Genomic DNA, 22,649 nt, shown 5'->3' on the forward strand with positions numbered 1-22,649 from the left:
AACCTGTGGATCACTAGAGGGCTACTGCGCAGTATAAATAACAAAAGGCAATCCTTACAACAACAACAAAAAAAACTAGCCATTTAACCGCGCCCTAAGGGCCCGTTTTAAATTGTATTCACAAACTCTCCCACTCTTACTGAAACGGGCTAAAAGAACCTACTACCAAAATGAAGTGCTCGAAAATGGGAATGACTGCAGAAGGAATTGGAACGTAATAAAAGAATTTTTAAATTTAAATTATAACGACGCGCTTGTGACAGAATTTACGGACGGCACCAGCACTAACTAATCCTTTAACTAAGCCTATGGCTGTCGCCAGTTCTTTTAATGAATCATTTTTCAAGAGCTCTGCATCCGCTGTCACTAACTTGCCGAGGTTTTCCCGTTCGCCTCTATTTTTGTGAAAACCAACTTCACCAGATGAAGTTCTGCGCACTATAGTAGGTCTGAAGACCACAGGCTGCGACCTAGATTCAATTTATTTATCTAAAATCAAACTTGTTGCTCGTGAGTTATATTTTGTCCTTTCTGATATTATTAACACTGCAGATGCATTGCGTAGCGGCCTTTTTTCGCAGAGTCTCAAACAAGGAAAAATAACACCTGCATTTAAAAAGGGAGATCGAAATTTTTTTTTAATTATCACCCTATAACCATCCTCGTATTTTTTAAGTCAAGTAACCGAGAAGCTCATTGTTAATCGCCTAACGAACTACCTAAGAAAATTTAGCCTTTTGACACCTAAGCAGTTTGGTTTTCGTGCTTACTTCTCAACCGAATTAGCGTTCATAAAACTGACAGCATAAAGCAGTTTGCCGATAATGGGCAGGGGCGGTATTTCATGATTCAACTAAAGCTTTTGACACTATTAACCATTCCATTTTGTATGCTAAACTTGAATCCCTCGGAATTTGTAGGCCTGCTTTAGCACTTTTGAAAACCTACCTTACTAACAGAACAGAGGTTGTTAGTTACGTAAGTGTTTTATCTCCAATAACTAACCAGGGCGTTCCAAAAGAATCAATTCTGGGTCCTCTATATGCCTTATCTACATTGACTTACCATCATCACTTAGTTATTCTGACTGCATCCTCTATGCTGATGTTACAATGATATTCATTAGTGATAAAGACATTACTAATCACTAAGAAAGTTAAACGCTGACGTCACGAATCTGCTTTCTTGGTGCAAGACTAACTTGCTAAATGTAAACCCTGTGAAAACAAACTATGCTTTTTCACTCGCCCCCCCCCCCCAAAAAAAAAATGCTTACATTAACCCCTGAACTATACATCGACAACTGCATCATTACTCCATCTATTTTTTTACTTCTGTAGGTGTTACATTACACCCTCAACTTAAATACAACGTTCACGTAAATTCTGTCATTAAGAAGATTGCTTTTTCCATCCGAGTGCTCATTCGAACAAGACATTGTTTTCAGCAACATATTCTAAAATCGCATTACTATGCATTCATTAACAGTCACCTTACTTACTGTATTTCATAATGGGGCAACACATACCCCACACACCTGACATCCCTCAATCACTTTCAGAACCGGGCGGTCCGAATAATTGCCCATAGTTCATACACCGCATCAGCACCACCCATTTTTCGCTGATGAAATTTTACTATTAACCTGCACGTTTCAACTCAAACTAGGTCTTTTATTGTTTAGAAGTAGAAAGTGACATTCCAACTGAGCTACTTCCCCCAACGCTACTCTACAATAGAAGTAACACACGGTTTTCGGAATACAATTATTCTCTTGCTTCCAAAAGTAAACACTAACTACGGTAAAATGACAGCCTTCTTTTCTGCAATTTCGTTTTGGAGTTCTATGCCATCAAATATTAAATCGTGCCCTTCTCTACACTGTTTCCGTCGGCTTCTAAAACAGTTTTTACTAACAACATACGTTAATTAATACGTATACGTGTGTGTATGTATGTATGTATGTATGTATGTATGTATGCATATACAGGGTGTCCCAGCTATCACGCAGCACGATTAAAAAAAAGAGGAACGGTGTTACGCGAAGCAAACCTAGTGCGTATTGTTTTCAGTACAGTAGAGTAGGCACCAGTAATTTTTTGGTTACTGAGATTTAATTAGGTAATTGTAATAATTTATCTAACTCGAGAAGTACTGTTCTAATTATCAAAGTGTCAATGAGATGATTGTAGAGCAACATGAAAAACTCCCGATACAGCTTTCGGTTGCTCAATACGTGCTACATAAATGTGTTTTCCCGAGCGTGAAAGAAAGCCGCGAATACACGCAAAATGCCTGGAGCGGCCAGTGGAGCGGCAATTCTGCCTGCATTTGAGGCATTCTTTCACGCGCGGAAAAGCACATTTATGTAGCACGTAATAGAAGTAGGCAGCACAAGTTACAGGCACTAACATTTTCGGGATGTGAGGGAATTGCCCACGGCGCTCTGCCTCGGCACACCGAACCCCGCGGTTGGTGGTCAAAATTAATCCGGAATCCTCCACTACAGCGTGCCTCCCAATCAGAACTGGTTATGGCACGTAAAACCCCACAAAGAAAAAGTATTCAAAATACCCCCTAAGGCCCTCATTACGAGGGTACTACATGGGGGGGGGGGGTCACAGCACTGGTCATAGATTATACATCATATTAAAACCAAGAGAATAGAAGAAAAGTAAAAGAGTGAAACATTGGAAATATACAAAATAAGTCAGAATTATTTCAGAGAAAACATTAGTACATATTAGGAGAACATAAGGCAACTGTAATGAAAAGCAAAACAACAAACATCGAAAACACTGTCCCATAATAATAATGAGATTAGTTGACAAGTCGCGAGCGAAATAAATCTAGAAACTTAGTCAAGTATGGTTCCGTGGCAATGTCTGATGGTAAGGCGTTCCATTCAGTTATTGTGCGCGGTAAGAAGGAATATGCATAATAGGATGACTGGCAGTTAATGCGTTAAGACTTTGTATGGATGGTCACGACGTGGAAAGATAACTGGTGGTGGCATGAAAGAAATCATCATGAAGTGATGGATGGTGATAAAGCTTATGGAAAAGTGATAGGCGAGAAATTTTACGGCGAAGTGCTAAGGTGTCGAACTCAGCTTTATTCTGTAACGAGGTGACGCTGGTGTAACGTGAATAATCTGAAAAAAATGTCACAGTTTCGCCCTAAGGGCGAAGCAATGAATGCGATAGCAACACAGCAATGTCATACGAAGTAAGGTGAGCGGCTTTGGTAACAGTATGAATTGTAGTAAACATGAGCTGATTAAGTAAGCAGGTGTGCTGCGGCGTAAGTAGACCGACATGAAGAGAGACTCGAAGACCACGAGAAGGCGCGTGTGAAACGATGGTGATGAGAAGCGCTTCCCGTGGGCAGCGCGCGTGCGAAGGGACACACCTGTAGCGCTGCACTGCCGATCCGGGCAGCATTACATGTGTAGCGTGCGTTGGAAAATGTGACCCGACTATTACTAACTGAATGAACAAGCGTGGTGTGAGCGCGCACAAACAAACATGAAGAGATCACACTGAATGACTGCAGACAACGACTGTCAAAACGCTGGCAGCAAGCATACGCCGCTGCGGGCGAAGGTACGTGCGGTCTATCGCTTCAACAGGAACTGAGCCGCGAATGCACGGCTCATAAAGGTCAGAGCCGTGTGGAGATAAGAGACGGTGCGGCGAGCGACGAGCGCGGTTGTTGGCAGAAGAAAAGTGCGCCCCCCCCCCCCGCTTCCTCCGGCGCTGGCTTCCCGCTTCCTTGCTTGCGCGCGGGAGAGATAAGAGACCGTGCGGCCGAGCGACGAGCGCGGTTGTTGGCACAGTAGAAGTGCCCCCCCCCCGGCGCTGGCTTCCCGCTTCGTTGCTTGCGCGTGGGGGATTGAGTGCGTTCGCTCTCCGTGATAGCGTGCGACCCAGCACGCTTGCGCTCGGGCATACGGCGCGCGGAGATTTTATCTATACGGAACCTCACGGCGACGGCGACGGCGACGCCGACGGCAGAAATCCGGTTGAAGTGTCCATATAATTGCTATCGCAATAAAAATAAATCGCGCAGCACGGTCTTGCAAGGCTTCGATGTTACTGATGATAGTAGTTTGTTCGGGATCCCAAATGTCAGGCACGTATTCTAGTTTAGGACGGATTAATGTTGCGTACGCTGGTCTTTTTAACATGGAGTAGGGCTTCTTTTAGGTTTTGTTTAATAAGTCCGAGAGTACGGATTGAAGAGGCAAGGGTAAGATTAATAAGATGATTCCATGATGAGTTTGACTGAAGATTGATGCCAAGGTGTGTGTGTGTGTGTGTCCACGTCTCATTGTGTTTCGCGGTTTGTGTTCCCATAGTATTAGCAGTTTACACATTCATTTTGTTGCTGCGATGGATTGAACACTGTTGCTGTTATTTAAGCATTATAGCCCTGTTGAATTATTCTTATGTTTGTACTTACATGTGTATTTCGAAATAGAATTCTTCTTGCTCATTTCTGTGAAATCTTAAACTACGAAATGTTTGATTCATTACTTCTAATACGTTGATTTGTATTTTTCCATAATCTTGAGGCTTAGGCGATATGATTTTATTTATTGACTTTGGTTATATTGATTTGTATTTTCCTGCTATTTTTAGCTTAGTTGCTAATCGTATGTTCTACATTTTTATGCATGTACTAACAGGAGGTCCCCCTGACAGTTCTTACTTTGGGACCTCCTTCTGTATTACTATTACTGTATAATAATAAATGATTGATTGAAAACCCTCAGATTTAATTTATTGTACTGTGCGCTCACTCGCGATAGGCAAGCACGAGCTCAAAAGAATTATTTCCCTTTTCCAAACGCTGCGTCCTAAATTACTAGTGCAGGTAACGAAAGGGGACGCGCGCTGCTTGTCTTTTGTATGGTAGCAGTCCGTATTTAATGCAAGCCGCGGTCGTCGCCTGCGTCGGTAAGCGGCAGATCGGAAAGCAGCCGCTCGAGACGTGCGCGTTACGTTTGTAGCTTGGCCATGCTTTATAGGTTCACAATATCCAATCATGATTTAAGATAATTGCCACCTTGCACATTATTACCTGATTCACTCTTCCTGCCAAGAATCATCGTTTCATGTGGTAGCCGGTCAGCTGGTCCCAAGGTTGTCCCTGGTTACCGTGGTCTGGGTTCATTTCGCGGAGCAGTCTGTACGAGTTATTTTTCATAAGCAGTGAAAAGATACCTTGCTCACTAATGCAGTGCAGTTGCAATGACTCTTAACATCTGCATTGAATAAGGCGTGGTATATATAAATATTTATACAGCATGATATAAAGCATTATGCGCATTTGTAGTACTTACATTGTTAATTTTGTGCAGATGTGTGTTTTGGCTGGTGCGCTCTGGGGCTTTTGTGTACTCTGGAAAGTAAACTGCTTTAGCGTTTTATCAATACAGTTCTGTTTGTCTCATGCAAAGATGTTCTGTGACAAGTAGGCAGCACAAGTTACAGGCACTAACATTGTCGGGATATCAGGGCATTGCCCACGGCGCTCTGCCTCGGCACACCGAACCCCGCGGTTGGCGCATGCCTGCGCATCAACCGCGGTCCGGTAGGAGCTCGAGGAAACAATAGATGACAACCACGTGTACACTAGGAAAGCATTTATTACGACTGCAACTAACACTTGGAGCAGGTCAGCTAGCTATATATAGTTGACATCGCTGAGGGTTCTCTCGAAGAGAACAATACACTAGATAAAGAAGGGCTTCCGACTTACCAACTTGGGAATATGGGCGGCCGCGGCGATTGCCGCGGCAAGAACGCGGTTGACTAACCACGTGCGGGAATACGGGAGCGGCGGCGGAGACTTCCACTATCGCCGCTTGTTGGGGACAAAAGAGACCCGGGCGATGTCAGCGGGATCTCACGTGACCCACCCGGTGGTGCTGATAGCGCTTGCGATTCCCGTGCGCCGCCCGCGGAAGGAAAGTTTCCCCTCTCCCAGCTCTCCCTGGCGCGCATGCGTCTGACGCGACGTTCGCTGCGCGTGCGCCGGTCATAGGACCTGAGTATTCCCACATCATCTCCTAATCAGTCCATGTTAAAGGCGTGTACAGTTTGCCGAAAACGTCTTAATTTGTGACTCTGCCTGAACCTAATTAGGAGGCTATAATGAGCTATAAGCTAGGCCAGGTTACTGAACATAAGAAGAGGGTCTTTCTCGTGAGTATAGTGCCATGCTTATTGGTGCCTAATGCATGCGTTCTTTCTGTGCTCACAGTGCTGAAGACACTCCCTCGGAGCTAAAATGAGAGCAGCTGTTTGTGCGCGCCCCGCTACCAACGAAACCAACGGCAATCGTCTCTGCACATCTGTACAAACATGCATGACCGCTTTGTGACTGCATCATAGCGAAATAAAAGTGACTAAATCACTGAACTCGGTGTCTATACCTCTAACTGGACGTCCTATACGATTTTTTCAGGCACCGGCGACACGCACTTGGCTTTCACTGTCGCATCACCGTCGACAATTTGTTCAACGGCATACACGTATGGAAGCAGACGCTCCTCTGTCTTGAGGTTGCCGCCACGAAAAAAGCTGTCAGCGTCGAGAACCTTCTTGAAACCGCATTGCAATCTTTGGATCGCTGTTGCGCAAGCAGGCGATTTGCCGCCGTCGAAAACGGCGCGCCGTGAGCACGAGCCGCGAAGGAAAGCGCGGGCGAAACAATGTTGTTGTGCTTGACGGTCCCTCGAGACAAAGAATGCTTCACTGGCAGACGTGCAGCTGTGGAGTGCTGTTCACGCTATGTCGTTTTCTCGAGGCCAAGGAGCTGGCGACTAATTCAGCGTCACATGGGGCGAATGAACGAGCAATTATGTCTCGCATCTTCGGCCGTTCCACTGCGCATAGCTGATGGGTGAGACGAGTTCTGGGACCCCAGGCTGCAATGAGTCATCGGCCTCGCGCGGCGCTAAGACGACAACGTTGCTTTTGAGGTGCTTCCGGGAAACACCAGCACCCGCCCGGACTAACTACGACGAGGCCCGGCGCAGACTGTGACGCGCAAGCCTGGAGCCTCCTTACGAGACGACAGCAGCAGCCGCCTTCCCTGGAAACGGTGGCTTCCGCGAAGGTCATTCTCAGGAGCCTGTCAAACTCACCGTCACCTCCAGCTTTCCCGCGGAAACCACGTCGAGGGTTGATTCCCAAGCTGCCACCCGTTGCCTGGTGTGCGGGGGCGATCAGGCGACAATGGAGGCGGAGCCTGGCGGAACGGTGCTACATCATGAGCGGGATATTACGAACTCGACGAAGATCGTTATTGGCCGAAAAGAACTACAGTGAACTCCTTGAACGAGTGAAAGGCGGAAATTAATTGCATGAAAAGCGGAGCTTGAGTGCATGTGGTGAGGGTCGCTCGAACATGCAAGGACTTAGCTTGAGTAAGCTCCGATCACCATGGAGCCCTGGTTTTAAAACATGTACATATGTGTATAAAACGCTTTTCTCAACTCTCTGGATATCTTCTTCTCCCGGCACTTGGTACGACACCAGCCATGGGACCTTCGTACGTGGCCTCTCGGACCCTCGGACTTCACAACAATGTAATCAAAGCGGAAACTGCGCGACGGCGCGTCCGCGCGGCCTGACATTTCCACATCGGCGCCGCTATCAGAAGTCGCAGTAGCGCTGTCGGGCGAAAGTTTACTAGTCTAATATTCTCGTCTATTATTTCGTATATAACATGTTTACGGTCAAGCTAAAACTCTATTTGCTCAGTAGATTGCTGAAATTCGCATAATTGTGTCGCAGGAGATGGAAAGGTCCCTTCCTTCGCACTTTCCTCGGCGGCCCGCGCACGGGAAGTTTGGCCGGCCGATCCAGTTGGTCGCCAACCACTTCAACATCGAGATCCCCGACGGCAACGTCTATCACTACGACGTGGACATCTACTCCGAGACCTCCGCGAGGGCCAAGGTGCCCGAGCCGAAAAAGTACCGCTGCCTCAGCACCAAGGTCAACCGGCTTGTAATCGAGCTGCTCATCCAGAAGTACCGGCACGATCTGTCCAACTGTATCCCGGCTTTCGATGGCCGCAAGAACCTGTACACGCGACACCAGCTCAATTTCCGCGAGCGCAGCTTCTCCGTCGACCTAAACGAGGACCAGAGGACCCAGAAGTTCGTCGTCAAGATTCAGTACGCGGCCACGGTGAACCTGGACGCCCTGCACGCCGTGTACCAGAATCGCATCAACACGGTGCCGCAGGAGGTGCTGCAGGCAATCGACATCGTCGTTCGCCACAGACCATCGATGAAGATGACGCCCGTCGGCCGGTCCTTCTTCAAGCCTCCGCCGCCGCACGAGCTGAACGCGCTGGGCGGCGGCCGCGAGGTCTGGTTCGGCTACTATACGAGCGTGCGTCCGGCCCAGTGGAAGCCCATGCTGAACGTGGACATGTCGGCGACCGCCTTCTACGAGTCTCTTCCGCTGGTAAGCTTTATGTGCAAGATCTTCAGCGACAGCCGGCGCGAGATGGCGCCCGCCGACTTCAAGCAGCTCCGCGACTTCCACCACGCGCGGCTCAACAAGGAGTTGAAGGGGCTGCGCATCAAGGTCACGCACCTGCCTTACCCGCGCAAGTACAAGGTCGTGCGCGTCACCAAGGAATCGGCGAAGGAGATATTCTTCAGCGAGGGTGGCAAGAGGACTTCCGTGGCCGAGTACTTCGGGAAGCGCTACAGCCGCCTGGCGTACCCGCACTTTCCCTGCGTGCAGAGTGGGAGCCTCGAGCACCCGGTCTTCATTCCGCTCGAGGTGTGCGAGATGGTTGAGGGCCAGCACTGCCGCAAGAAGCTCGACGAGATCCAGACCGCCGAGATGATCAAGCGCACGGCCAAACCGCCTTCCAAGCGCTTCCAGGTATTCGTTGTGTTGGCCCTAGCCAGTCTCTGCATTCGGCGAACATAAGGGGGAGAGTAGCCTATCCTAATATATCCGAGCACTTACTGTCAGAAACTTTGTATACGGGGTGTATACTCGGTGTACATAATAATTAAAAATTGCCGTTTTGAAATAAAAAGATGGTTCCTTCGGATGCAGGCCGTGATACGTGGTTAATTAGTCTCTAATGATGAAAGTAGAATTGGCTTTTATGCTTATTTAGTTTTAGACCCATAAGCGGGGAGCCAGCGCTACTTGGGGACGTGAACAGAACGTCGCCTCGAGGGGTGCAGCTTTTCGGTTGCTGCAGCCTCCCAGTTTAGGTTTCATGCGCTCTGATGGTCGAATTTCGTAGTGCCACAGTTGCGCGGGTAATCGCATTTTTCCTAAATCCAAGAGTTGATATGGCTTGCACGGAGAGATTGCTTTAATTTCCCAATTACCATGAGCCCACTGAAACAGAAAGCATAAGTTACTTGATGAATTGTTAATTGCCGACTAATTATCTTGTATCATCCATCACCTCATGGTCATTACCACTTAAGGCATGTCTCAGAAGGAACTGTTCTATTATTTCAAAATGGCTATAGTGAAATGATATTTAGTATACGTAGAAACACCCTGTACATATAGTATCGCATTCTTAGCTGCTTGAGACACCTGAAATTCCAATTTGTGGGAACTAGACCGAAATTAGCTGAAGGCTGTTGGTACGTCTCTTGAGAAAATAAGTACTCTGTATACAAGGGTCAGCTGCATGAGAGCCAAGTCCGTGCTCGTCTCCATCGCCGGGTTCGCGCGAATAAATTTTCACGCTTCATCGTGAATTTGCAGGAGATCCGCCAGTCCGTGCGCGACCTGGTCAACGGCACCGATGATTACCTGCGCGAGTTCAACATCAAGATCAGCACCGATCCAACCCAGCTCAAGGGCCGAGTGCTCGAGCCCCCTTCGTTGGTGTTCGCGAACAACTCCCTAAGCAAGCCGCGCGAGGGCACGTGGGAGCTTCGTGGCCAGCACTTCTACAAGCCGGCCACCATGGACCGCTGGACATTGGTCAGCCTGAGCCGGTTCGCGCAGCGCGACAGCGTCGAAAACTTCGTCAAGATGCTGACGCGCATCGGCCTCGAGCTGGGCATGCGCATCGACCAGCCGCTCGAGGTATCGGCGCCCGACCACAACCGGCGTTCCATCCGCTCCATCCTGGCCGAGCAGCAGCAGAAGCACAGCAAGCTGCAGATGGTCGTTATCGTGATCGCCAAGACGACCAACTACGCCGAGATCAAGCAGGTCGCCGAGACCGAGCTCGGACTGCGCACCCAGTGCCTGCTGGAGAACAACGTTGTCAAGAAGTGCAACGCGGCGCTCGTGCAGAACCTATGCCAGAAGATCAACGCCAAGATGGGCGGTACCAACAACAGCCTGCTGGCGCAAGAGAAACCCGCGCTTTTCCAGAAGCCCGTGATCATAATCGGCGCCGACGTGTCCCACCCATCTCCCGGCGACAGAATCCGGCCCTCGATCGCCGCCTGCGTGGGCAGCCTCGACTCGATCCCGTCCAAGTTCCACGCCACCGTCCGCATCCAGATGGAGCACGCCGAGGCCAAGGCACGAGTCGAGATCATAAGGGACCTCAAGGAAATGGTGAAGGACATGCTCAAGGCCTTCTTCCGTGCCACCAGGCACAAGCCGGAGCGCATCATCTTCTACCGTGATGGCGTCAGCGAGGGACAGTTCCTCCAAGTCCGAAACCGCGAGGTAAGAGTGTCCAACATAGCGGGTCGGTGCGTCTTTCAATAGCACTCGAGCACCATATAGACAAGAAATAGAGCAACACGGTCTTGCTAGTCGAGCCAATGTTCTGTTTCACGCAGAGTTGCACACTCAATGCTGAAATTGTGGCACAGATTGAGAATCCGTCTCGCAGCGTCACTTGCTCTTGCGGCTCACTTGCTCTCGCAGCGTCACTTGCTCTAGCGGACGGAGCTGGCGCGCGGGCGCCTATCTTGAAAGCGATCTGTGATGTGGCTGAAGTGTGCGCCCGCGGGAGCCTCATCTTGAAAGCGATCTGCGATAGGTACAAAGGACATGCGCCGAGTACCCGCAGCTTCGTATGGGCTCTGCATTCACCATTTAGTTCGCGTTGAAGCGATAGCCAGTGCGAAGGTAAATTTGCTCGCTGCAGCTGGCGCGCTTTCTCACTCCAGCGTTTTGACGGGTTTCCGCGATCATCGAGTGAGATGTGTTGATGTTTACCTGTGCGCGCGTGACACCGTGCTCGTTTATTTAGTTAGTAAGGGAATCTTTACAACTTTGAACGTTAGATAATACTACTATCCCTTGTTCGTATAGCTGTCTATGCTAATTTGCTATCGCAATAGATGCTTCGCCTTTCGGGCAAAACTGCGACTTTTTTTTAATTCCGTCAGACTTTTGCAACTTCGCAGTAGTACGACCGAATATCCAGCCATCGAAGCTGTTCACGCGCCTTAGTTTCCTGCAAAAATGCTTGAAGGAAATACCAAATGCCACTCGGCTTGATGTTGGGCTGCAAAGCACGAGGTCGCGGGTTCGAATCCCGGCCATGGCGGCCGCATTTGAATGGCGGCGAAATGAGAAAACATCCGCGCACCTAGATTAGGTGCACGTTAAAGAAACCCAGGGGGTCAAAATTATTCCTGAGTCCCCTACTACGGCGTGTCTCATAAGCAGCTGGTAGTTTTGGCACGTAAAACCGCTGAATCAATTTTTTTTACTGGCGACGCGGCAAGCATGGGAGTTATGTGACTTTGAACTTTCTCACATTCTACACAGTATTGCGTTCAAATGCAACAATTTCCATGATTATGCATGTGCGCAGAAAAAATGTGACTGCTTGGAAATGTGGGCTATATGTAGTAAAGGCACATAGAGCCTGTCATGACCACAAGAACGTCACAAGCACAAAAATTTGTTTAATCTACTTGCCATACTACATCATTCCTGCGGTAAAGGTGAACGATTGCAGGGCAAATTTCACTAAAATTTACAAAGGAAACTCTAATGTTTTTCCGCCATGCACACTAAGGAGACAAGACGGACTCCGACTGGGACCGAAAAAGACACTGACACGAAGAAGCGCCCTTGTTCGTGCCAGTGTGTGTCTTTGTTTCCAGTCAGTTTTCGTCTTGTTCCCCTTAGTGTGAATAGCGAAATAACAGCTAACATGCACCAACTATACACTCTAAAAAAAAGGGAGTGAGAATGGAGCAACGGGCTCTCTTCCTCCTTCAGGCCAGCGAGTTCCTCCTTCCAGCAAGGTTCACGCGCTGCGCCCTCTTGCGGCAATCGTAAATGGAGGAACTTTCCTCCCTTAGCGCGAGCACCCCGGGACCTGAAAATGAGTTGCGCCGTGATCCCGTGTAGCGCATTGCGATTTCATCGGCTGCGACCGATCGGTTCCATCTCTACGAGCACCATAGGCGATCACTTCACCCACTGACTGTGTTTGAGTGCCTTCAATGTGCTGCGTGGATACTTCATCGCGCAACGATGCGCATGCGATATCATGAACGTCGGTGGAGGAAGGTTGATCGCAAAACAGGCAAGTTATTTTATTCTCGATCATTGGTATGCGCATACGAATTGCTCTCAGCAATAGGCTATATACATTTTAGACGCAGTCCTGTTAGACAGTATTTACTGCACCGAGATGCAAGCAAGACCTTAAAATGTATTGGTAATCTAGATCTTCTTGCTCATGTAGGGGATAATGCTTAAGGATATTTCTTTTCTTTATTCTCGCGGTACATGCGGCTGTCGTGCGATTATTATTAGTGCGAAAGTGCCTATTAAGTTGCGTTAACAAAAACAAATATGTGTAAACGCGTACGTGTAATGAAAGCGGTGCAGAAAGTGACCGATAGTATCCCGAAATCGATCGCCACTGAAATTTATAGCCGCAGTGGCTATGGTGCTTTATTTCCTTATGGTCGCGGCTTCGACTCCGGTTCCTGTGGCCGATTGCGGTGGGGGCGGAATTTGAAAGCAACTGTAGTCTCTTGTCAAGTTTTTATGCAAATTGTAACATATTATTCTACAGCTATTTAACTATATGTTGTTTACGTGGTTCAAAGCAAAGGCCAAGTGATCTGATTTGTTTTTCATGCACCATTCTACATCATATTCGGTTTGAAAAAAACTTTGTCCACATTTTCACAATTCAATTTTTTATTCCTTTTAGAATACATGGCTAACTGGAACAAGCACTGGACCTTTATATGTACATCATCGAAGTGGAAGTTCAGCACATCAAAAGACGCGACTTAATTGCTTCTATAACCTGCATGGCTTCTGAAAATAAATACAGACGCCAGAGCCAACCATAAATGACACAATTGCCGATTTTGTTGTGTTTGCTGCTTTGTTGTGATGTCTTGCAATAATTAATAGTTTCATGAATTTCCATCAATGTTGTTGAATGCCACCAATCTTGACTGCTTAAAAATTACCGAGATTGCTGGCAAAGGTGTATGATAATAAAGCAATCTTGCCATGCTGTAATAAAGTGTGCATTTATTTGCTCTTGCCTCCGTCACTATCTTAATTTAAAATTGCTTTCAAACGAAAGCAAACTTAACGTGTTGTCAGCCAAACTGGCAAGCTTTACAGGTGAGATGTTGCATGTTCAGAGGTCACGAGCATTAGGTGTTATGCATCAAAAATGCTTTCGAATCGTTGTTGTCCTGAATTAGTTTTTAGCTACTCCTTCATGAAATCCCTCTTTCCCACTAGTCCACATAATTATCAGCCTTACTTTGCCGTGCCAGTCCTTAAAAGCCTATACATAGTTGTGTTATACATCTACTGCTTGTAATAAATTATCAACACGCCCAAATTGCCATTTAAGAGTCTGTCACCTTTTACTAGCTAATAACATAATAAATCTGCACAATTCAAAAGTACTGCCATCCAATGATTTTTAAAGAATCGCACTACAATGATTAAAAACGAAAGTAATGTAATTAACATATAACAAAAGTAACAACAAATATACTATGATGAACAAAAGCACACTACCTGAGCAAGAAACTGTTTTAAGACTCTGTGGAAGAAATAAGCAGGTGTCTGCCACAGTTTCAATGAGGCATCACAATAGTCTGATCAAATACATTATGGTTCTTTCAGAAGCAAAAAAAAAACAAAAAAGTACACTTCTACAACATTGTATGCAAAGCCAACTAGTAATACGTACAGTGGCACAGTTGATGTCTGCAAATCAATACATGGCAATTCTTTATTGTAACTTGCCTTACAAATAAAATCGATCGTGGTGACCATTATCCATCTGTAACACTCGAAGATGCAGGCAATATGGCACATAAATAGAAAGCATGCGGCACTAAAAGGGGCCATGACAAACCACAGCCTTCAACAACGCACCACATGCATTTCTATGCGTTCCACCTCATCAACCCGGGTTCAATGTCACCAGCAGCCATAAGAAAAGATGGGTTTCGGCATGTGTGCATCAAAGCATTGTTCAGAAGTTATATCTTGACAAATATGCAAAACAGGGGCGAAATAGCCATTTTTTTCAATGTGCAGAAACGATGCGAAAGCCAGCCATTGAGCATCCTGAAGGGAAGGTGCCTGTGACATATAAATGCCAACAGAAGTATATGCCGTTAGGATCCGCTTTTAAGTGCCTTTTTGTGCCTACATGAAAGTGAACTTTGAAGAGTGCTGGTTTCTCAGTGGCTTTGGGATGCCTGAATGCCAAGTACACCATGCAATGAGGGTTGCCTTCAGGAATGTACTCTGCATATATTTGGGGAAGCAGCCGAAAGAGGCACCATTTTGGCTTGCTGATCCCCTAAGGCTGGCTTTGCCACTACGAAATGCGTCCCTAATGGCAGGAGGTATGGCCTTTTTGTCATGAAAGCCATACTTGAAGGACAATTTTTTTCCAAGGTCCTGCTTGCGGATCACTCCGTCAGCAACTAAACCTTCCAAAACGTGGGGAAGAACACAATCAATACCCCCTTCAAGTATGTCTTGCATGGCATCAGGAGGTAATTGTTCAGGCCTCGCAATGGCGATACATTTGTAATGCCGTACAAGGGCCCATTTATAGCTGGGTCAAGTGTGAATGCTTTAAGGTGGCTCTTGTGTGCTGCACTTGTCCTCTCGATACAGTCATCCAAATTATGCAGCATCCGCAATTGTCTGTGCTGAGCTAAGCAGTAATGGCAGACTGTGCCGCTGCTAAAGCAGCACTGGAGACCTGCCAAGAGGTGCATTGAGAGGTTATCTCCAGAGAATGCCACAGTCACAACATTAAAGTGCAGACTGCCAGTGCCCCCTCCATTCTTTTATATTAAATTTAGGTCCTGCACGAGTGGCAGTAGCACTTAGGCCAGGCCATGCCGTAGCATGACACGGTACTCCACAACTAGAAGCAAGTGAATGGCACTGAGTTTTGACCGATGCCGAGGATGCAGATTCAAAATAGAAAAGTTAACTAGTAAAATTTTGTGCCGTCCAGCAGCACCACCTAGAGGGTTTACAAGCTCCATCTCATCAGTGTACAAAAGCAGAAATACAGTGCTATGACTGGCATCCTGTGCAAGCTGACGGTACTGATTGAATGCATTGCTATCAGCAAAGTCATAGAGCACATCTTGCGATTTTGACACAGACTGTGAAATGCATTCTAGCAAGTCCTCGCATTTCAGGAAATTTGTTGACAGTTTAGAGATAGAAATATAACATGTAAAGTCTTCGTAACTGCCAGTCTGCAGTGGCATCTGAGTAGCTTCAGTGTAAATAAAGTGCTCCGAAAAGTATTTTTTTTCTCATGTGAGTACTTGTCAAGTCGGAAAATATATTGACAACAATATCCGCAGCATTCAGTTGGCATGCCAGGTTTTCTATTGTGCACGGCCGGTGCCACATTTTTTCCTCTAGGAGCTTTGCAGTTTTTTTGAACATCCCTTCTATGACATCATGAATGAGGGCTTTCACAAGGGTGAAAATTTCATCTGTGGTACTCAACGGTAGCTGCAACTTTTCCATGATTCTGATGTAGAACATAGCTATCTGCTTCCCTGATTGTCGCAATGAAGTCAAAGTTCGAAGCAGTGTCATCACTGTTTGTATCTGATGAAGTTGAGGCATCAGTAACGATGCATTTTCTCCAATTGCTTCACCACAGCCAAAGTCAGGTGTATGCTCATCGGCGCTAATGCCAGCGGCCTTTGTGTGAAAGCGATACACGTGCTTCTTGTAGGCGAAGTAACGGCGAAATGATGCCGCGCAATTCTCTATTCCACATAATACGCAGAAATACGGCTAACAACTGAGGACGTCTTCTGAAACGTTCCACTTCAGTGATATTTCGCTTCTCGCCTTCAGGCACTGAGGACGTGACGGCCGCATTTAAGCGGAAAGTAAAAACGCTTGTATAGTGCATTGGATGCACGTTTAAGAACCTCGAAAATACATTATAGAATTTCTTTCTATGCTAAACTATAATGTACGATATAGATTGTTCAATGGTTCTTATTGTCTCAACATCTATACGCATGTATGCTGGGACAGTGCCTCCTTTATTTTTAGAAAAATAGAGGAGGCGCTGGCTGGGAGTGACATCGTCGACGCAGCACCGGCAACTAGGAGAGCGCTTTTCAACTGGGTCGTACCATTCGAAAGGTAAGTAATCGTGCTTGCTAACTACACTCGCATTGTGCGTGCTCCTCGTGTGTGCACAGAGTGCGTGAGCGTAGGAAATGGTACTCCCACGACAACAGTAATACCTGTGCTGATGCTTGCTGAGTGCCGGTTGGCAGAATTCAGTTATGCGAGTTTATTGCCTCAATGCGAAATTGAAAATCTTGATAAGCGTCTTCTTCCGATGAGAAATATTACGTTCGGAAATAATCATGATCATCATGTGCACCTGTGCTTTTCTGCTGAAGTTGCATAATAGCGACCCATGTGCTCTTTCACCGATTCTTACTGCAATCCCGTTTCCTCGCTTATAAATGCTTCGACGTCGTAAATAATCTCTGCTTATGAGGTTTTCGGTTTACGAGCAGTTTATGAGAAAAAAATCACAGCTTGCTACTAGTACAGCTTACTTTTTAAGACAAGGCGTGTTGACATAACTTATACGCAAGTAAACATTATGGGAAAGTTGCTTATGAAAGAAAAAAGAAATGAATTGTTATGTAAAGAAACATTTGTTTGTGATGTGCTGCTCCTGCGTGTGTTGAAAATTTTACTGAGATGAAGGGGCCCTATTATCATGTGCACTGTTGCCACCCTGCACTAGTGCAAACATTGTTTTCGTGACTATTTTTAGGTGCTCCTCGCATGTATTCACCATGTGACAGCTTTAATGGGCTACTGCTATAAGTCAACACATAACAGAGGGCACTCCTTGGCTATGGCCGCCATGGTGCAACGTGTTATCTGGATGGTCGAGTCAGGTATATATGAAGTGTATGTGTTCCAAATAGTAGGATCTCAGTATCATTCGTTGATAAGTTAGTCGACGTATTACTCAACACAGCTTACTAAATTGACTAAATATTTATGCAACTTGCTGCTTATTTGTGTTCATAGCTGTTTTGCACACATTATCACGTTCTATAAGAAAACTAGACCCAACATGTTGTGATGAGTATTTTTTTTCAACAATCGCTTGGCTGCTATTAAGATTTCATTTTTGCTAAGTACACAGTGTGTTCATTACTTTTTATTTTGGTTTCATTGTTCTGAAACTGTTTTTCATGCTGTAGCTTTTATTTCCGATTTTCATCTGTTTATGCTACACGCTCGTGCAGTATCTGCGTATGTAAGAATTCAAAGTGTAGTGGGCCAAATTTGTCAATACAGCATAGACCGCTTTACATCAATACAGCATAGACCGCAGAGTTAGCTGGTAAATAGTTCAGTGTATTGATACTGTCTCATTAAAGAAACACACTACTTCGCACATAGTGCTTAAATGTCTGCTTGCTCTTATGGCATTTGCTGGTTATTGCCCCCCCCCCCCAATGTTGCTCATCAAATGCATTTGATTTCAACATGACCACACAGAACATTCTGATTGACACTAGTGTAGTTTTAATAGTGATAATCAACCAGCCAAGGCTTAATTCTACAGCTCTCAAGAACTATTTCTAATACTTTGGGTTCCTTTCCATGTGTTCTGTTTCATCCTGTGTTTCATCAGCACAGTGGGCAGTCCTTTAAAATTATTCATTCTACTTGGCGCTGTTCAAGTAGAAAATGTTAACCAGCAAGTCCAAATTATAATGCTATCGGTAAGACTTCTATTACTGGGTGGATGAATTCAAAGTGCTATATGTAATTGTAAAAGTATTTTTGACAAAAATACCGGTGTCTAGAACAAGCACCATATGCACTGCAACTCTTATAGTGTTAAGTTGGGTAGGCAAGTACCTATGCTAAGTATACTTGTGCATATACTTTCTACATATTAGCTAGTGTTTTAGCTACATGAAAGAGCGTATGTTGTGACTGCTGAAGTCAAATTTATGATTGATGTGCCTGCCTGTTTTTGTTGTGCACTTACTGCTGTGGTGTCTTAAGCATTGTAGCCATGTGACAACAGAAGTATTGCAACAATGTGTAAGCTAGCTTGCACCTACTATTGCTACAGTATGCCAACAGATACCTATCACCATATTTGTGCATTTTCTGAGAACCAGCTGTGTTGGCTATGTGCAATTTGTAGTATCCTTATGAGTTTGCCGGTCAGTTCACGTAACTTTTGATGACATAATTTACAGAGAGGGAAGGGAAACAGTACAACATGAATGCTGTTAAAAAGGGACTTTTTATTTTGATGGAAGGATTCAAAATAACAATAAAACTGGATGTGTGTTTATATCTTGCGCAAGTCCTATCAGAGGCAAGGCAGGAATTGTAATACAAAGGCATAAAATCACGATAAACAGTATTTGCATTAAAAAAGGTGGATAAGCACAGACTAATTTTGTTCGCTTGTCATCAAGAAAGGTTGCTTTTTCATGCATTGATAACGGGGCTGGCTTACACGTATCATTTATGTGGCATGGCTCACTGATTTCTCTTGGCACTCTTTCCCCGTTTGTGAAAACAGATGAACAATTTTAATCCGACCTGAAGCCCTATCATGACAATGCACGGCCATGTTGAGCGAGCATACTGGCCTTTCGAGTGAAATGTGATGATTTATTTGGCACGTATTTAGATAACAGCCAGTCTGTCCTGTATACATTAGACCACCTGTGAAAGGAATACAGCACACTGCCACGCACACTAGACAAATTTGGTGGTATCCTTAACCAAGCAAACCTCGCTTGCCTGCTCCCCTTTCTCAATTCACTTGTGGACTGTTGTGCATAGCAGCCCACAGGTGAAGTGAGAAAGGCACCCAGGCAAGCGAGGCTTGCTTAGTTAGAGATACCACCAAATTTGTCTTGTGTCCGTCAGTGCTAGTGTGGTCTATTCCTTTGATCATCTGTATATTTGGTCGAATGTACATGGGGCAGACTGGCCGGCTGGTGCCTCAACATGCATCCAGGAGAACACGTTAATCATCACATTTCACTCGAAAGGCCAGTATGCTCGCTCGACATGGCCGTGCATTGTTATGATAGGGCTTCAGGCCGGATTAAGATTGTTCATCGGTTTTCACAAACGGGGAAAGAGTGCCAAGAGAAATAAGTGAGGCATACCACACAAACGAGACATGTGAGCCAGCCCCGTTATCAATGCGTGAAAAAGCACCCTTTCTTGATGACAAGGGAACGAAATTAGTCTGTGCTTATCCACCTTTTTTAATGCAAATACTGTTTATCGTGATTTTATGCCTTTGTATTACAACTTCCGCCTTCCCTCTGATAGGACTTGCGCAAGATATAAGCACACATCCAGTTTTATTGTTATTTTGAATCCTTCCATCAAAATAAAAAGTCCCTTTTTAACAGCATTCATGTTGTACTGTTTCCCTTCCCTCTCTGTAAATTATGTCATCAAAAGTTACGTGAACTGACCGGCAAACTCATATGGATACTACAAATTGCACATAGCCAACACAGCTGGTTCTCAGAAAATGCACAAATATGGTGATAGGTATCTGTTGGCATACTGTAGCAATAGTAGGTGCAAGCTAGCTTACACATTGTTGCAATACTTCAGTTGTCACATGGCTACAATGCTAAGACACCACAGCAGTAAGTGCACAACAAAACAGGCAGGCACATCAATCATAAATTTGACTTCAGCAGTCACAACATACGCTCTTTCATGTAGCTAAAATACTAGCTAATATGTAGAAAGTATATGTGCAAGTATACTTGGCATAGATACTTGCCTACCCAACTTAACACTATAAGAGTTGCAGTGCATATGGTGCTTGTTCTAGACACCGGTATTTTTGCCAAAAATACTTTTACAATTACATATAGCACTTTGTATTCATCCACCCAGTAATAGAAGTCTTACCGATAGCATTATAATTTGGACTTGCTGGTTAACATTTTCTACCTGAACAGCGCCAAGTAGAATGAATAATTTTAAAGGACTGCCCACTGTGCTGATGAAACACAGGATGAAACAGAACACATGGAAAGGAACCCAAAGTATTAGAAATAATTCTTGAGAGCTGTAGAATTAAGCCTTGGCTGGTTGATTATCACTATTAAAATTACACTAGTGTCAATCAGAATGTTCTGTGTGGTCATGTTGAAATCAAATGCATTTGATGAGCAACATTGGGGCGGGGCAATAACCAGCAAATGCCATAAGAGCAAGCAGACATTTAAGCACTATGTGCGAAGTAGTGTGTTTCTTTAATGAGACAGTATCAATACACTGAACTATTTACCAGCTAACTCTGCGGTCTATGCTGTATTGACGTAAAGTGAAAAACAATGTAACTGGACAGACTCGCAACTGCTACAATGCCTACTTGCATGCATCGGAATAGCTTGCCATGAATATAAAATAAAATAGCAAGCTTACTAGAAAACACCTCACTGGTGTAGTAGCTACGCACAGTGAATACTGGCTTTCATGTATCCTTTCAAGAAGTTCCAAGCTCGTCGAATGTACATTTGCCAGTGGCATTTATTCTGGGAACAAGACAAATAATTGTAAATGTTAAACAATGCTAAGCACGCCGTGTGCTTAGACCTGTGACAAATTTGGCCCACTACACTTTGAATTCTTACATACGCAGATACTGCACGAGCGTGTAGCATAAACAGATGAAAATCGGAAATAAAAGCTACAGCATGAAAAACAGTTTCAGAACAATGAAACCAAAATAAAAAGTAATGAACACACCGTGTACTTAGCAAAAATGTAATGTTAATCGCAGCCAAGTGATTGTTGAAAGAAAAAATACTCATCACAACATGTTGGGTCTAGTTTTCTTATAGAACATGATAATGTGCACAAAACAGCTATGAACACAAATAAGCAGCAAGTTGCATAAATATTTAGTCAATTTAGTAAGCTGAGTTGAGTAATATGTCGACTAACTTATCGACGAATGATACCGAGATCCTATTTGGAACACGTACACTTCATACATACCTGACTCGACCATCCAGATTACACGTTGCACCACGGCAGCCATAGCCAAGGAGTCCCCTCCGTTATGTGGTCACAGCCTCGCCACTATAAAATAAGTTGTGTTAACTTATAGCAGTAGCCCATTAAAGCTGTCACATGGTGAACACATGCGAGGAGCACCTAAAAATAGTCATGAAAACAATGTTTGCACTAGTGCAGGGTGGCAACAGTGCACATGATAATAGGGCCCCTTCATCTCAGTAAAATTTTCAACACACGCAGGAGCAGCACATCACAAACAAATGTTTCTTTACACAACAATTCATTTCTTTTTTCTTTCATAAGCAACTTTCCTGTCATGTTTAGTTGCGTATAAGTTATGTCAACAAACCTTGTCTTAAAAAGTAAGCTGTACTAGTAGCAAGCTGTGATTTTTTTCTCATAAACTGCTCGTAAACCGAAAACCTCATAAGCAGATTATTTACGACGTCGAAGCATTTATAAGCGAGGAAACGGGATTGCAGTAAGAATCGGTGAAGCACATGGGTCGCTATTATGCAACTTCAGCAGAAAAGCACAGGTGCACATGATGATCATGATTATTTCCGAACATAATACTTCTCATCGGAAGAAGACGCTTATCAAGATTTTCAATTTCGCATTGAGGCAATAAACTCGCATAACTGAATTCTGCCAACCGGCGCTCAGCAAGCATCAGCACAGGTATTACTGGTGTCGTGGGAGTACCATTTCCTACGTTCACGCATTCTGTGCACACATGGGGAGCACGCACAATACGCGTGTAGTTAGCAAGCACGATTACTTACCTTTCAAACGGTACGACGCGGTTTAAAAGCGCTCTCCAAGTTGCCGGTGCTGCATCGACGATGTTAGTCCCAGCCAGCGCCTCCTCTATTTTTCTAAAAATAAAGGAGACGCTGTCGCAGCATACATGCCGCTGCGTAGTGGACGAGCTCAGGCACGCTAATAATTCGCATGCTTTCTTTGCGCCATGCACCCAACTTTCCGCAACCATGACACAAAGGCAACGCACTACCCGGCACGAAAATCGTTGGTCCACATTTGCCTTGCGCGCCACGCATAAGGCGAGTTTGCAGCAAGACACAAGCTATCTTC

At 45.2% G+C, this 22,649-nt stretch overlaps 1 protein-coding gene across 1 annotated transcript in view; it reads left to right on the top strand.

Moving 5' to 3' along the window:
- The window catches only part of LOC119437327 (protein argonaute-4), a 62,104-nt gene that overhangs the window by 12,025 nt on the left and 27,430 nt on the right, over positions 1–22,649 (top strand). The window contains exons 3-4 of the mRNA XM_037704376.2: positions 7,809–8,918; positions 9,774–10,697. Coding sequence (XP_037560304.2) covers positions 7,809–8,918; positions 9,774–10,697 — 2,034 coding nt within the window. The remainder of the gene's footprint in view (positions 1–7,808; positions 8,919–9,773; positions 10,698–22,649) is intronic.

Source organism: Dermacentor silvarum, chromosome 1 (genome assembly GCF_013339745.2).
Source record: "Dermacentor silvarum isolate Dsil-2018 chromosome 1, BIME_Dsil_1.4, whole genome shotgun sequence".
In the NCBI taxonomy this organism is placed as follows: Eukaryota; Metazoa; Arthropoda; class Arachnida; order Ixodida; family Ixodidae; genus Dermacentor; species Dermacentor silvarum.